This window comes from Gymnogyps californianus, chromosome 19, assembly GCF_018139145.2.
Source record: "Gymnogyps californianus isolate 813 chromosome 19, ASM1813914v2, whole genome shotgun sequence".
Lineage (NCBI taxonomy): Eukaryota > Metazoa > Chordata > Aves > Accipitriformes > Cathartidae > Gymnogyps > Gymnogyps californianus.
Genome location: NC_059489.1, coordinates 5,304,736 through 5,321,913, shown reverse-complemented (window position 1 = coordinate 5,321,913; position 17,178 = coordinate 5,304,736). Strand labels below are relative to the sequence as shown.

At 42.4% G+C, this 17,178-nt stretch overlaps 1 protein-coding gene across 2 annotated transcripts; it reads left to right on the top strand.

Moving 5' to 3' along the window:
• The first annotated feature begins 1,563 nt into the window (after positions 1 to 1,563).
• PCTP (phosphatidylcholine transfer protein) lies at positions 1,564 to 13,221 on the top strand. Of its 2 annotated transcripts, XM_050908628.1 has the most exons (6): positions 4,457 to 4,538; positions 6,454 to 6,571; positions 10,336 to 10,415; positions 10,750 to 10,921; positions 11,636 to 11,703; positions 12,193 to 13,221. In XM_050908628.1, exons 2-6 carry the CDS (start codon positions 6,529 to 6,531, stop codon positions 12,256 to 12,258), a joined length of 429 nt encoding a protein of 142 aa, XP_050764585.1. In that variant the 5' UTR covers positions 4,457 to 4,538; positions 6,454 to 6,528; the 3' UTR covers positions 12,259 to 13,221. The 2 variants fall into 2 exon arrangements, with proteins under 2 accessions (XP_050764584.1, XP_050764585.1); XM_050908627.1 differs by lacking the exons at positions 4,457 to 4,538; positions 11,636 to 11,703 and adding an exon at positions 1,564 to 1,620 and having other exon boundaries at positions 12,193 to 12,256.
• Positions 13,222 to 17,178: the final 3,957 nt, after the last annotated feature.

Here is a 17,178-nt window from a genome sequence, read left to right as displayed (position 1 = left end):
TACATGTAAGCATACTACAAAAATAAAACAAAAGAACTGGAATGTTTCCCTAGCAGTTTCACTGGGGAGGTGAGAGCAGGTAATGTATCAGCAGAGACTTATCACCATTAGTGACATTATTTTAGAAAGATGCTACAGGTCAAATTCTGTCATCAAATTTACATGCTGGGGGGAGGGTCATGAGATACCATCTTGCCTTCTGCCAAAACTCTCTCTCCAAAAGTTTTCTGGACTGTGCAAGGATGACGCTCAGCCTGTATGTCCAAACCAGACTCAGCCAGAAATCCTCATGCTCTGCTTGCAAACCAATTGACTGGAACTGGAAGGGACAGCTGACATAAGCGACCTCTTTGTCAAAGAACTCAGCCACTTGGCAGGGAAGCTAGAAAAAGCTAAATTTTGCCAGCCTTGCACAGAGGTTACCACCCAGTACATTGGGCTAGTGTTGTCAGACAGGCTCTTTGTCAGTCAGTAGGTTTGATGACATCCCATAGCTCAGACCTGCTTGCGTTTTATTCTGAAGACACAGCGTTCAGCAGGAAAATCTCACAGAAGAATAAAGCTGTAATGAAAACAGATTTACACTACAGGGAGAAAACCTGCCTTACCCACTTACATTTTGATGACCTGAATGCTTTGGCTGTCTGTGCCAGTCTCACACATTAGCATGTTGTTATAGGTGGTGTCATTCAGCAGGAGCCTAAGTTAAGGTGTGAGCTGTGTCCCTGTCAGTGGATTCCTCCTGCCCAGGAGCTCAGCCCAGTGACAGTTTTCTGTCTCCTTCCATCCTGTCCACCCCAGCCCACCATGGGCCCAAGCCTGCTGCCACCTCCTCTTTGCTGCCCTCTCCGCCAGGCCAGCTGGGCCTCTGTGGGTGTGTGCCTGTGGCAAACACACCTACCAACCAGCCATACTGCGTTTATGGGTTCTTTATATATTCTCATATGAACAGTCCTTAAGGAAAACTGCTTTTTTAAATGTGAAAAAAAAAAATATATATAAATACATGTGCCCATAGAGACTATTCAATCTCCATCCTTGGGGAACACCCAAAAGGAAAGGCTCTGACCAACACACCAACGGGACCTGGCCCCGCTCCGGCACTCGACAGATGACACGCACATTTAAAGGCCGCCTCCCCCACGCACCACTGAGAAACTGAGACCCTATCATGGAACTGGAGAAGGCATGGAGGAAACGTGCTGGGCAAAGAGATGCGCCCATGCACGTGCCGGCGGGTTTACATCGATATAAACCCACTTCCTCCGCTCCCTACACCGCAGCGGGCAGCCGCACACGCACCGCGACCGCCCCTCCGCTCCCCCCGGCCCTGTCATGGCGGCGCGGCGGCCCCGGGGCGCGGCGGGGGCCGGGCGGCCGGCGGGGAGGGGCGGCGGCGGCCATTGGCTGGGCCCGGCGCGGCCGCCAATGCCCCGCGCCCGACCGCCGCCTCCTGCCGCCGCGGAGAATGGAGGTGCCGCCGCTGCCGCCGCGGGGCTTCTCCGGGGAGCAGTTTCGGGCCGCCTGCCGGGAGCTGGACCAGCCGGCGCCGGCTGCGGGGGGCCCTGGGAGCTCCTGGTGGAGAGCATGGGCGTGAGGATCTACCGGCTGTACGACGAGGTGGGCGGGCGGGGGGAGCTCCCCCGCGCCGGGGGGGCGGCCGTGCCTCGGGCCCTCGCCGCCCGGGGCTGAGCCCTGCGTGGGGGAGCGCCCCCGGGGCGGGGAGCCGGGGGAGCGCGGCTGAGGAGCGATGCGGCTGCGCGGCCGTAGCGCCCCGAGGCGGGCGGGGGGCGCCTGGCTGCCGGGGGCAGGGGAGCGCCGGCACGTCGCCCGCCAGAGCCGCCGCTTCCCCGCACAGGTCAGGCTGGGGTCCGTTGCCCGTCCAGGCGCTACCGGCCTCGGCTCAGTTTCTCCAGGCTCCCAGAAAGCAGCTTTCAGGGTAATGCTATTAACTGCTGATGGAGAAAGCTGCTCTGCTGCAGTAAACACCACTCTTAAAAACTGCTGGGGGAACGTGCAAGCTGTGAGGCTCTTGAAGCTTGTTCGCAGCTGGTGGCTGGAGAGATTCCTGGTGGAAGGTGCTCTCGGCGACAGGAGCAGTCATGAGTCTAACGGAGTGTTTGCTCTGCGTGTCCCACTTCTCTCCCGGGGCCCCTCTGAGGGGATGTATGTGGTGAAGGAGAGACCTGTCCCTGCACACCGGTTCCTGAGCACCTCCTGTGTTAGAGCATCCTCCTGATCTGCAGACTTCTGCCTCCCTTCCTTCTCCCTCTCCCCAAAACTCCCTTCAAACTGATTTTCCACCTTTCTCCCTCTAAAATCAGGAGGTAGTTTGGAAGGGGTTGGAATGAAATTCCCCCCTTTTTGGTGAGCCTTACTTCTTTTAAGAAGTTCAAAAGTTTAGGCTTCCAGAACTGACTTGTAAGTGATTAATGTAGTGAGTTATGATTTAATAATGACTTTTGAATCCATATAAATATCCTATTTCTTTAGCTCTGTGATCATAGTTACCTCTCAACTCCTTATAAAGCTGGACTTCATGCTGTGCTTTGCATAAAAATTTTGGATTTATATTCTGAAAAGTATTCAGAAAAAACTTCAGGCATGGTCATGTTAGAAAAAAACCCAGCAAATAAAGCAAACATATAGGTCTGTGTGAAAGGCAAGACAGGGTAGGGAAAGTCTTTTTAAAAAAAAAAAAAAAGTCACTTCATACACCTCAGAGTTTTTTTGGCGGTAAATAGCCCCTATTTACAGCATGGACATGTGTCCTGGTTTCCCCTCCCCGCCCCATGCCACCGCCTGGAACACTATTCTGGGCCCTGAAAAGCAAATCTTATGGCAACATGGCACCCCAGAAAGAATTGAGTCAGACAACAGCACTCATTTCTGAAACAATCTCATAGACACCTGGGCCAAAGAGCGCGGCACTGAGCGCAAATGCTCGCCCCTGGCACAAATTATGCAGTCGAGTTACAGGTGCGATTCCGCTACTGACCGGCACGGGAGCTTTGACCTGCTCACGATGCAATTGCTCACCACCCGCTGGCTGATGCCCGAGCAGTGATCCACCCCTCCCGGCCAACTCCCCCCTATTTATATACCGGGCATGATGTTCTATGGTATGGAATATCCCTTTGGCTAGTTCGGGTCAGCTGTCCTGGCCATGCTCCCTCCCAGCTTCTTCTATACCTGCTTGCTGGCAGAGCATGGGAAACTGAAAAATCCTTGAATTAGGATAAGTGCTACTCAGCAACAACTAAAACATCACTATGTTAATATTATTCTCACACTAAATCCGAAACACAGCACTGTACCAGCTACTAAGAAGAGAACTAACTCTATCCCAGCCGAAACCAGGACAACATGGTAACTGGCAGTAGCAAGACAAGCTTATCAGTGAGTGCACACAGCAAAGGTTAGCCTGTGGTGTCTGCCAGGTATCTACGTGGGAATTAAATATGCTGATGAAATAGAGGGTACTAGGAGTGTTGCTTCTGGAGTGGATGAAATCAAAACTTTAGGACTGGAGCTCATCACAGGCCTGTAAATGCATCACACAGTGAATGAAGGCAAAGTAAGTTTGGGAAGCTGGAGGCTGGATTTAGCCAAACAAATGGGACCAGGTGTCCATGAGACTTGTATTGGGGTAGCCTGTGTTGCTGTGGTTTTGCTGGTATTGTATAAATTGAAGCTGGCTAGATGAAAAGTAGCTCAGGCTTTTCCTTCTCATGCTTTTATATAGAAGGACTATTGAGCTGACTAAAAACATTTAGAGGTGTCTTTTTTTTTGGCGTATTGTACACTGACCCTAATTTAGGCTAGATGGATGGACTAAGTAGGATGCAAGGGACCTTTTCAAGTCCAGTCTTCTGATTCTGCTGGGAAATAAGTCTCTTGTTTGTTTTGTCTTTCAGTTGCTTCAAATTGCCACATGAGAAGAAGAACCAAGTCTAGGAGGAGGGTCTTTGCTTAAAGTTGTTACTGGAAAAATTGGCTTTTAACACTTATTGAACTGCAAGTCCACTATAGCAGTGGTAGTCCAGGAAGCTGAAGGCAGCAATTATATTTCCTGTTGCCTTCTTTTTCCACCTTGTCTTTCCACCTTCTCTGCAGGCTACACAAATAGATCTCCTGGGCTTTCCTGCTCTGTGCTGTATTCCAACCCGCTGATTGACTCTCCTGCTGATAGGCCTCTGAAAACCTGAAACATTTCACACTTGTTTTAACTTTCTTATTGTAAACTGCTGTTTTTATTGAATGTCTTTGTCTGTCTTACCTCCTGCAAGATGTACTGTTCACTTTTCAGATCATGATTTGTTATTTCATACTGTTATCAAAATACTATGTTTTTTAGTAGAAGATATTAATGATGTATGCCACAATTTGTCTAGCAGCGGAACAAATAGATTGGTAGAGAAGAACAGCATAATTTCTTGACCTGTCTTGAGCTACAGTATAAGAACTTGAAGGCTACAGATGTAAGGATGTCTGAACTGATACTGTGAACCAGCTGGGAGCCTACCTTTGCACGTAAGGTAGAATCCCATGTGTTAAGTCAGGAGGTTAGGTAGTGCAGCACTTGCACTCTGTATTTAGTGGTTTCTGAATTATGTGACAGTAAATGACATCACTACAGCTCTATTTTAACCTCTGATGGAGGTTCTAGCTGTAGCAAAATGCTACAAGACCTATATTGTATGAATACCTTTTGATAATCCTCAATTAAAAAGTATTACAGGCACTTCCAGCTGCCTATTGGGTGGAACATAAAAGCTTTAGAAACAAGCAATACAATGTAACAGTTTGTGGCCCTAAAGCTTTTACTCTGAAAGTGTGAAACTGTAGTCTGTCCTCACTAAGGTACAAAGCACACAATTCTGTGCAAAGTCTTTGAGGCAAGCTCTGATAGCTTAAATGAGAAAATTACTGCATGGCTTTCTTCTGTCAAACAGATTAAGAGGAAACTAAAGGATGCAAAGAAACTGTGAGTGTGCTGATGAACAGCTAGCTTTGCATGTTGACTGCAGAATTAAAGTTTCGGGTGAGCTTGGTTTGTTACCTCTCAAGATGCAGTCATAATTGAAGTCCAGGAAAAGAATACAAAGACTTCTGTTCTTCAGTGGAAGAGCAGCCCCATGACGTAGGGAAGTAAGACTTTTTTTCTGAATTACTAGAAGAGTGAGGAGAATTGTGGTTTGCTGTTCTCCTGCCTTATGTGACACTTAATGTAAATACACATACATGCAAGATATTCCACATAGCATTTCTGACTAGTGACCTAGAATGAAATAGTGTTTAAGCCAGAACAACTATTTTTGAAGCACCAATGTTGTGCTTTGGCATATGCTGTTGGGTCTCCACTCAATTTCAGGTGTGATATTTTCAAAATTAGTTTTCCTTGTGAAAATAAAAATGTTGATGCCTTTTACAAAGATGAAATGAGTGCATGGGGCTGCACAGGTGCTGAACAGTTCAGGTTTGAAGCTAGTGATTGATGCTTCAGTGAAGCCACAGTGAAGACAAGTAGCTTAAGCTTCTTGGTCCCATTATTATCTTCTGGTACATCAAATCTTCATCTTCTGGGGTTGATTTGTGAAGGGGAGGGGAAGAAGAAAAATCAACCATTCACTAACAGAATGTTGTATAATTCTTCCCTCCCTTTCCTTGGGAATGCTTGAATTTGACTCCTACACTGTATATTCAAAATACTCTCATTGTTTTAATTTAGTCCTGAACTGGTACTAACAATAGTACAAACATTGCTCTATAGGCACAGATGGAGTTTCCATATGTTGAGAGTAACATTAAAAGCATTAACATAGGAGATATCCTGCACCCCACCCCTTCAGTGCAGACGGCTTTCAGAAAGAAAATAGCTGATAAATACTCAAAGCAGATATAATAGTGCATTGTATATAAGCATGAAGACTGTAAAGCATTCTTGTATCACAGCCTGAAGTATAAGCATACCTAAGTTGCTGGAAAGCTTCCAGATCATGCAGTACTTGGTAACCTTCTGGAAATGGCTGAGATTCTTAAGCACGTTACATAGGGTCTGGAGACCTTGCCACGAGAATTTAATGCTTCTGGTAAGCTCCAATATGGGCAGGATTTAGTCCACACTGACCACTGGAGATGAAAAGGGGGGTGTGTGTGTGAAGAAACATGCTCCATTTGGAACTACTTACGAAGTAAAAGGGTACTGGTGTAAGGGAAGGAACAACCATTGTGCAGGGCAGGTCAGCCTGTCTGGATTTAAACTTTCATGTATAGATCAAAAAGTCGAGAGGTTAAAGACTGAATCTTGCATTGTTTTTTGAACACTTGATTTCACAGCTCTTGAGCATATTTGTAGTATGTGCCCCACCTAACTTCCTTCAGCTGTTCTCCCTGCTGCAGAGTACTTCCCTTTCCTGTGTGACTTTTCCTCTCCCCATTCTGTTTCCACAGCAATCAGGACTTTATGAGTATAAAATCTTTGGTGGTCTTGCTGACTGTCCCCCAAAACTGTGTGTGGATGTCTATATGGACTTAGATTTCAGAAAACAATGGGATCAGTATGTTAAAGGTAAGCTCATCTAGGCAGTTTAAAAGCAAGCTTTATGTCCACATTGACTCTTCCCACTAAAACTTTCTTCAAAGGTATTTTAAAGTTGCTGCATCCAAAGACTTTGGGCCAGACTTAAGTATCTTTTGGGATAAGGCTGCACTCTGCAAATATACAAGTAAACACTGACATGGAACAGCGAATATCTCGTCACCATATAGCTTTCTTCTGGAATGAATTCTTTCCATGTTGGTTAAAGCATATAATTGGCATCACTTGTTATGCTGGAGCACCTTGTAGCTTCTAGTTGTTGTAATTCCTAGCTTAAATTTTAGTAGATGTTCTGGGGAGAAATGGAGCTGGTAGCTTCTGTGCATCTTTGCATATTGCAGCAGAGCAGTGCAATCATAGAATCATAGAATACCAGGTTGGAAGGGACCTCAAGGATCATCTGGTCCAACCTTTCTTGGCAAAAGCACGGTCTAAACAAGATGGCCCAGCGCCCTGTCCAGCCGAATCTTAAGTGTCCAATGTTGGGGAATCCACCACTTCCCTGGGGAGATTATTCCAATGGCTGATTGTTCTCATTGTGAAAGATTTTCCTCTGCCTTGCACCAGTTTGATGCATGATGGAATGTCTTTTCCTGAAAGCATTGGTTGTTCTTGGCACCTTTTACAATCAGAAATGGGTGTATCGAGAATAGTTGGTGACTTCGAGCTTTTACAGAGAAAGTAATAACTAATTTAGTTGTGTTTATTTAATGTTGTCTTTGAAAAAGGGAGTTGAACCTGGATATCCATATGATGTTAAAGCATCTTAAGTCAGCAGTGACGAGGCAAGGATTCAGCTGATGTAGGCATCCAGTAATCCATTTATCTCAAAGATGGGGAGCCTTTCCTTTTTAAGCATCTGCTTAAAATCAGTTCAGGCCAATAAAACTGAAACATGGTCAAAGTGTTTTGCTGAACAAAGAACAGTGTTAAAAACCAAAGAATTGTTAAATGTTGTGCTTGTTAAGTCTAGGACAGCTCTATGGCAAACAATTACTAGTAACGCTGGAAGCAACCACCGGATGGCTGGAAGCATCCCGTGTGCCATGCCACTGCCCGGAACGCTATCCTGGGCCTTGAAAAGCCAATCTTACGGTGACATGGCACCCCAGATGGCACACCAGATGGCACACCACTTTGACTCGAGTTCACATTGGAGTTCCAGCCTGTCCAGTACAGCAGCACAGAAACAGCAGCGATGCCCTGGCCATCTGCCAGCCCAGGCGCATGGCCATTGCCGTTATCAAAATGTTCCCAGGCATAGCAGAGTAAGATGATAAGCAGTACAGCAAGCAGCGAAAGCAAAAAGCAGCCACTAACGAGCACTAGACTCTAATTTACAGTGAGGCAAGCAAGCCCCATGGCAAGCACAGGAGCCTGCCAATTAATAGCTAAACAGCAATAACAGCTATAAATTCGATCTAGCACGTTCCAATCAAATCTGTCATTATCTCAAACCCTTTGAGCCCCACGTTGGGTGCCAAAAAGGACTGTCGTGGTTTAACCCCAGCCGGCAACTGACCACCGCACAGCTGCTCGCTCGCTCCCCCCCACAGTGGGATGGGGGAGAGAATCAGAAGAGTAAAAGTGAGAAAACTCATGGGCTGAGATAAAGACAGTTTAATAGGTAAAGCAAAAGCCGTGCATGCAAGCAAAGCAAAACAAGGAATTCATTCACCGCGTCCCATCGGCAGGCAGGTGTTCAGCCATCTCCAGGAGAGCAGGGCTCCATCATGTGTCGTGGTTACTTGGGAAGGCAAACGCCATCACTTCGAACGTCCCCCTCTTCTTCTTCCCCCAGCTTTATATGCTGAGCATGATGTCCTATGGTATGGAATATCCCTTTGGGCAGTTGGGGTCAGCTGTCCCAGCTGTGTCCCCTCCCAACTTCTTGTGCACCCCCAGCCTCCTCACTGGTGGGGTGGGGTGAGAAGCAGAAAAGGCCTTGACTCTGTGTAAGCACTGCTCAGCAGTAACTAAAACATCCCTGTGTTATCAACACTGTTTCCAGCACAAATCCCAAACATAGCCCCATACTAGCTACTATGAAGAAAATTAACTCTATCCCAGCCCAAACCAGCACAACTTCCCAACAATTTAACAGTAATAATTGACTGCTAAAGCAGCAAATGCAGCTGTGCCTATTATGTATAAAACGAACTTGTGATCTATTGTAGTAATGCTAAGTGAAATCTGGTTATTGATTAAAACGCACTGTATTCTGCTTTGATCAGAAGCTGTCCACTAGTATTGACAGACTAAAGTGAATACAGGTGGGATGTGACTTTCCTATTGTGCGTTTTTTCTGTGTTTGCAAAGATACAAAGGTAGATGAGTTAGTAGCTAACAATTGCATCAAGGTCTTTAAAATAGTGTTTTAATCCCTTTGAAAAAGGAAAGCTCTGCAGTTAGAAATGAAAGTAAAGCTAATAAACCAATGCTCCAGTGACCTCTGGTGGATAGCGTAATACTGTAGCTTATTACAACACTGGGAGTATTGTGCATCCAATACTGCTCCAACCTGGAGAAGAGGAGAAGCTGGTTTTGTGGGTGACAGCTAACTTGCAGGGCATACTAACAGAAGGCTAGTTTGGAACATGTTCTATAGGGAAAGAATCTCCCATCTGTGGCACTCTTCCTGCCTTAGCAATGAGATTATCAGTCTGTTCTAGCCTTATTTTCAAAACCACTGAAAGTGATGTGGCAGACGGTGTGATCAGCTCTGAAGGATACATAGCACCTCAGGCAGAAATCTCTAAAGGAGGAAAAGACCACTCTGGCTGTTAATGTGAACCACCTTTCTGGATCACACCCTTTTTAACTGCACCCATGTAATGGCCAGTCCCTGAGCAGACAGGAATTTACCCTGGCTCAGCCCCATGGCTTGTCAGGTCCGGTACTCTGATAATGGCAGTTATTGCTTCAAGGGAAGAAGCCATACAGCAGACAGTTTTTCGAACTCAATTATGTAGTTTGATTTGAACTAATTTTTCTCCTTCATGCCACACTACTACCTGACTGAGTCACTGCCATGTTTTAGGGACTATTCTTAGATATTTTTTCTTTCCTGTTTAGCTGCCTTCTGATTGAGTTTCCAGGCAGACTGAAGGTGGTGTAATGAAGGCTCATAAACTGCTCAAGCTTTTTGTTCACTGTTGCCTGTATATGCTGCTGTGAAATTCCTAATAGCTTTTCCAAACTTCACTAGTCCCTCATGTAAGACCTCTTCAGGTATGAGAAAGCAGTACTCATCCTAGTTCCATGTTAACTCAGAATCATTTACAAGGATAATGACATGCTTGTGAAAAAGCATACTGTACTTGTGGCTCAGAATTATACAGAATATGCATAGGTGAGGAAGAAGCTTTGAGATGTAAAAGCTTTGAATGAGCTAACTGTCTGAAAAGGAATGTGACTCTGCCTCCCCCTAGAATTGTTCTGGGTTTGTGTTTTAGGGTTTTTTTGTTTGGGTGGGTTTTTTTTTTCATCAGTGAATTCAATAGCAGCAGAAAAACAGGCCACCTACTTTTGTGTATTTGGTTCCTGAACAACCCTGCTACAGAACTCTTTTTAATGTCTTTTACTGCTACAACTTTACATACATATCAATTTTGACATAAGGGTTGTGTGTAAAATGTCCTCATGTCAGAAATCTGAGCAGTTCTTGATGCCATGTATGGCTCTGTTGCAGCAGAAATTAAAAATATCTAACAATCTTCCTTTTTCAACTGTAGAACTATATGAGAAAACATATGATGGTGAAAAAGTAATCTACTGGGAAGTGAAGTACCCTTTTCCTCTCTCAAACAGAGATGTATCCTTTCAAGCTTTTTGTTCCTCTTGCAGTTTTTGTCACCTGGTCATCCAGGGATCCCAACAACATACTGATTCTATTGCTCTGCTGCACTTGATCTAAGATCTTGCAGTCCTCATGTTACATGAATATGTATAGCATGAAGAAGAGTGTGGGTGCCTCTTCCCACACACAACTAAAGCTCACATAGCTGAATTATTACTCTGCAGGATTGAATCCTGTAGAAGCATAAGAAATAGCTTGAAGGGGCTGGTATTTGTAATGGAATTCACTTGTCAATTCATCATATGTCAACTGACGCTGTTTTGACATGCCTCCTCAACTTGGAATACAGTATGTCTATATTCGTGAATGTCGAGAGATGGATGTTGATGGGCGGAAGATCTGGGTTGTGTTAGCTCAAAGTGTGTCTGTTCCTCAGTGCCCTGAAAAGCCTGGTATTACCAGAGTTAAAAGCTATAAACAAAGTCTGGCAATTGAAAGTGATGGCAAGACTGGATCTAAAGGTAAGAGATCAAGAAAGTGTGATCACAAGTCATGTAGCCAAAGAATGTATGTATTAGCAAAATGCACGAAGAGGGAGACTGGAAATTTTAAGCTAAAAACAGTTACTATAAAGTGGATGTACTGAGCACTAGGAATACTTAAAAATGAATGGAACTTGTGGAGACATCCAGTGCAGTGTGCTACTGTTAAGAATCTTTTATTTAACAGTTGGGCTGCGTAGTTAAGAATAGACTACTGACCACTTCATTCTGTCCCCCCATCCCAACTCCCCTCCCCCAGTCCACACTTCTTTTCCTGCCAGCCAGTTCAGTTGGATAGAGTCTAATGCTAGCTGCAATCTGGTTAACTCAGCAATGATTTAAGTATCATGTTTGACAGATGTATAGATTAAAGGTTTGCCTAGAGATTGACTCCTGTCTGAGATTAGTCCTCTAAAGACAACCTTATTTTATAAGACAGGCTGCCTAAAATGGTTTGCAATAGTCTAAATTAATATTATGGCACTCTCAGCTTCCCAGAGGTTAAGTGGGAATGGCTATACTTATTTCACATTCCACTTCAGTACAAGTTGACTTTTTTGTGAAGAATTTAGAGGAGAACTGTTGTACTTGGTGCTTCAGTCACGCACACCGACAGCTTCTGTCATATGGTGTTAGAGCTAATACTCAGACTATGGCTGGATAACTTTCTGGTAACTTCTCTCTCATCTCTAGTCTATATGTACTATTTTGATAATCCTGGTGGCATGATTCCATCATGGCTGGTCAATTGGGCTGCCAAGGTAAGTAAAGGTTGACAGCACAATTGTCTGGCTAATCTGTTTTAACCAATGTAGTCACTGCATCCATACTTGTCTTCTGCATGTTGGATAGAATTATTTTTTTCTGAAATGGATGGTTTGACCTTTCTAGCTCTTAGGCAGTCCCATTTTTAGAGTCTTGTTATTGTCTGCTCTCATGGCAGTTGTCTTAATTTTTTTTTTATTCCTATCAAATTCCTTTGGTTAGTTAACCAGGCAGGTAAATTTCTACAACAAAACCAACAAATCCATGTTCCAGAGCATATGCGAATAGCCTTAACACAAGCAAATTTCAATAATGCAGTCTGTTCATGAAGTATTAAAGGAACGGTCTGCTGCTTTGTACCAGATCTTAGAATTGTCCTGTATTTGTTTGAAGGCTTTGATCTATATAGTGGGAATTCTCATCTTGCTTATAGTTTTTCTTGATTACATTATACCGGAATGACTTTTCTACTTTTCTCTTTACAGAGTGGTGTGCCTACTTTCTTGAAGGATATGCAAAAAGCTTGCCGTAATTATTCTAAGAGCACATAGATCGAAGTTGATCTTAATTGTCTAATTCCTAGAGCTCTGCACTTACAGGAGTGGCTATTATATATTACACTGGATAAAATCTACCTCTAATATTGGAAAGAATTTTATTTTAGTTGGTTTAGAATTTTATTAGATCTTTGTTTCCATCTCCAACTGAAGAGCTAGCCACTGACAAGGTAACACCAACATCAGCTGCATCCTTTTGAAAGTACTTAAGTTTAGCTTTGTCCCCCATGCTTTGCGTATGCTGATTGTCATGTGTCAGCTAGAGGACTTATGTTGATTGAAGTATTACATCCTTGGATAAGAGACAACAATCTTGCTACGAAAAATATCTGAACTTGGACTGAAAATTCTCTGTGTGTGTTATGCCTGGATCTGCCTTTGTGGCCTTGCAGGGTGGCTTCGTTCTGAAATTGAATAATGGAACTTGCATTGCTTAGGAGGAAACACTTTTGCTACCCAAGTTTGTCATTCTTCAACTGTCTGCCTGCTATAAACCTGAAAAATGCTGAGGGCATATAGGCAAATTACTAGAAGTCTGCAGTAGGAACTGGAACTCTGTGTTACTAAGCTTCCTCGTGATGGCTTTAAGTCCAGATGTAAAAGGACTTGTGCCTGAAGTCTTGCATTCACATCTCAATACCCCTGTATAAAAAGTAGAAACCATTAGCTGTGTCCAGCTAGAAAAAAAGGAGGAGTTGGCTTCCATGTCTGATTTAAGGGGAATAAGTTATACCTTCAGAGTCAGTAGCCTTATCTATAAAGTAGCTTGGATACCAACTTGAAATTGGAAGTAATTTTAAACTGGATGCCTGCAACTCAATGTGAATGAATTTGATGTGAAACTTGGGCTTGCTTGCATTTTTAAATTTCATGCTGATGTAAAGAATAATGCTGTAATTTTGGATGGTAATCCACTAAAAGCACAACTGATCAGGAAATTAAATGTCCAGCACCTTTGCGGGGGGTTGGGTGGGGGGAGGATGGAGGGCATAAAAAGTGAGAGGGCCTCAGTCTCAGGGATTTAAAATATTCTGCATCATTACTAAATCTAATCCTGTTACTGAACAAATCTTGTAATGGGGTGGCTTTGTCTTGTTAAAAAAGAAGTGGTTGAAGTGGTTGCCTTTATACTTTGTGTAAATATTTGTTTCCAATAAATCATTATTCTATCCATGCAGTGCTCTTCTTCCGTCTCTCACGTTTAAGAGTGGCCATGCTGGGCAGGTCACAAATGACAGGCTGATATCATGGGCTGTTTTATTTTTAAAGGCTTTTGAATGAATAACCTGGATTCATGAGAACTAAGTAGGATTCCATGTGTTCTGAAGAGCTTGCTGCCAGCAGTTTAGGCATTTTTCAAGTGTCTTTGACTTGGAGACCATTACTGAATTGAATATTACAGTGCTAGACAACTTTCAATCCATTTTAAATTTAGCTGTCACATTTTTTTTTTCCAGCAGATAAAGAACAGACATTGAGAGAGAATAGTTCTGAAGCATAATTCTCTTTAACTTTCCATAATTTTTGTACACATGTGCTTACTGGAACTGGAGCCAAATTTTTATTTATGTGTACTGAAAATGAATTATCTCCATCATACCAAGAATATAATGGTGTTTTACCTGAGTATATCAATTCTCAAATTTCTTTTTTTGGCAGTGTTTAAAAAAATTATCTTGAGAATTCAGAAAGCATTTTAGCAGTGTGCTGAGTATGTAGGAATTCAAATGTCATAAGCAATCACAAGAATACCAGAGTTGCTTTTGAACAACAGGATGTGGATACAAGTTATGTCCTGAAGCAAAGCAGCAAAGGTGGGACTAGGTAGATTGTTCAAAAAGAAGACAGAACAGCAAACCAAGCTATTCTAGACTTGATATAACAGAATTTAAAAAGGGGACTAGCTGAGGATGAATCTTCCTGGAACAATGATGCAAACCAATTGATTTCCAATTCCTTCTGAACAAAACTGACCTCTGTACCACATTAGTACAAAACCTATCTGTAATTGTAAACCTACCTTAAAACTTAAAGGTTTACAAGAAATGTGTACCTAGTGAGCTGAGTATGTGCACAGAGATGAATCATGTACAGATGAGGTAATTTTTTTTCATCCTTTTTCTCCAACCAATCCGTATTTTTGTTTAGTCTTTAATGAAATGAAAGCAGGAGAAAGAGTGAAAGCATTTTATATTCATAAATTCATGATTGCATCTTTGTCATTATAGTTATTTGTCATCAACACATAGTATACATTTGTCTGCAGTGGGCTGAAACAGTAAGACTGAGCATTCAAGAAGCTGAATGGCTCCATTGTCAATCTTGCTGAAAACTTGATTTCCTACAGACCCCACACTGAGAGTATAGAATACATGGCCTTTGCTCACGTATCCTTATTAAAACCATTGCACAGGCAGTTTCTTGTGCTGTACTCAACTTTCCAAATTAAAACATGTTTGATTAAACAGTAGCTACTGAAAACAGCTTTTCCTGTATTTGCAAGCAACTAACCAATGATGTGAGATGAATGCAACATCAGATCTTCTGTTAAATTTAGGTCCTCATGGGCTTTCATGGTGACATAAATATGCAGTGACACTTCAGTTTATTTATGTATGTGTTACTACACCTATCTTATATTACTAGGGAAGAAAAAGCAGTTCCAGCTTTATGTGATGTGCCTTCTTGTCTAAATGGGAGACTACGACCAGAAAGAAAGTGTTGGTATTTTGCAGTCTTTGGATGTAAAGACATTCATAAAGCATTTTAGAGCTTTATTCATGACTGATTAAATATTGATCTTGTATAAATTATACATGCATTGTGAACTTTTCAGGATAGCTTGAACAGAAATTTACCTGCTGTGAAAGTTGTAAGTCATTATGCATTATGAGTTCTGGTGCACAGGGTTAAAAAAAATGGACCCCCCTTCCCATGGTCTTTGTTAATGTAGCACCTGAAAGTTAGCTCTCTGTTTCCACCAGCTTGCCTAAAAATGGAGCGCCAAGTTTATTCTTTTAGAGTGATCTGTTGTAAACATAGGGTTGTTTGAATAAAAAGAATGAAGCATTTCTGTTAGATAATGATTGAGCCTCTCATCTTCTATATCCCACCCCCATTAACAGATAGGTAGGTATCACACTCTGCAGATTAATAGGGTCTGATGAAGTTTTCCTAGTAGCCAAATAGAACTAGAAAAATGCTGTAGCTTCTGGCAATAAACAGGCATCTGATCCAACGTGCAATAATCAGACTTTCCATAAATCATAATGAGCTTTGGATCTATTTTCTTATAGAACTTTTGTTTTAAAATTACCAGCTCTTCCAAAAACACATTTTTGCATGTTGTTCTTCACATAAAGAAGTGGTTCTTTTGGGGGATGACTGGTCACCCATCCCGTTTCCATAAGGAATGATGGTGTAGCAAAGAATATAAACCATTCTTCCACATTGTGTTCTAGTCATTCATATCCATTCTTTCCATGTGATCTCTCTGTAAAACTATTGTATTTGAGTTGGAAGGTAAAGGAAAGATTCTGAGTAACCCAAAGTCAACATAGTGAATGATGTCAGATACGCAGTCGCTGTAGTGCTGCCTCTCAGAAAATGATGTGTAGAGGGAAACACAAGTTGTCTTTGCTCAGGAAACATCTAGTTGATACTTCATTTCTCAAGCAGGTCATTGGCTGTTTTTATGATTTAGTGGGACAAAAATGTGGGAGGATAGGGGGATAGACTTCTGGTATTAATGCACACTAGTAGATGATGTATCTTCCCACCAATACTTTTGCTTTCTAATGTTAGTTTTCTATGTATAAAGAACATTTTCAAATGGGATCTAGTGGTATTTAAATTTTCACTTAGCTGAGAGTAATCTCTCCCTGAACACAGATTTGCCTTCCTCTAGACAGGAGGATATTTCATAACCAAATTTACTGCCCCACTGTAATCATCTGATCAGAGGAGACTACTAGACTTTCAGCCAGAAAACTTTGTTTTTCACTGATTTCTTAAAGGTTAAAAGACACTGAAAACTTCCGTACAAAAACAGAAAGGAAGGCTTATGACAGGAGGTAATTTGTTATAAATCTAGATGGACTATACGGAAGATAAATGCTTTTTGAGGGGCAATAACAAGAACAAGTCTCTACAGCAAGACGAGTTTTGCTGAAATTTTTTCATACCACTCTGCCTTATAACTGCAGACTTAGGAGGAATCCTGACCAATAAGGTAAATAAAGGTGGTGTTTAAGCATCCTACTAATTTTTCGCTGCAGCTGCCAATTAACATATTAATTAGGATTACCTATGAACACATATGCACACATAAAGAGAATGTCTTCTTTCTCTGTTAGTTCAGTATTCCCTGTTCTTTGAGAACTTGACCGTAAACGATTATTCTCATCTGGAATCTGAATTACAAAAGTATCCTGGAGTCCTGCTGTGAGACAGGAACACTTTAAATGGGAACAACTCTCCACTGGAAACCTTCATTTCCAAAGTAAGAAGAACTGCATCCTGTGACTAAGTGTTTCAGTGGAACATGCTATAATAAGCAATTATGTTGAAGGGCCTTGAATATAGGTATTAATTTTAGCCTTGCTAAAAATTTCCTGCATCCCAGCTGTGCAACTAGTTAAACTGAAAGCTGTTCCTACAGTTTAAGCATGAGTACCTGTAACATTAAGTGAGTTTGCCTTTGTCTGTCCTCACTAGATTTCACGCAGATTTTTAGATTTTTTTCTAAGGCCTATTTCATCACTGGAGGCAGAAGAGGTTCTATTATGGGCTTTGTGACACTGGAAGAGTCGTTTTTTGCCCCAAGCTTTATTCTCTTATTACTCTTCATCTATGGAAGAAACTCCTGAGAATGAATCATTTTAATAGATTGTGTTGTTCCCAGAATGACACGTT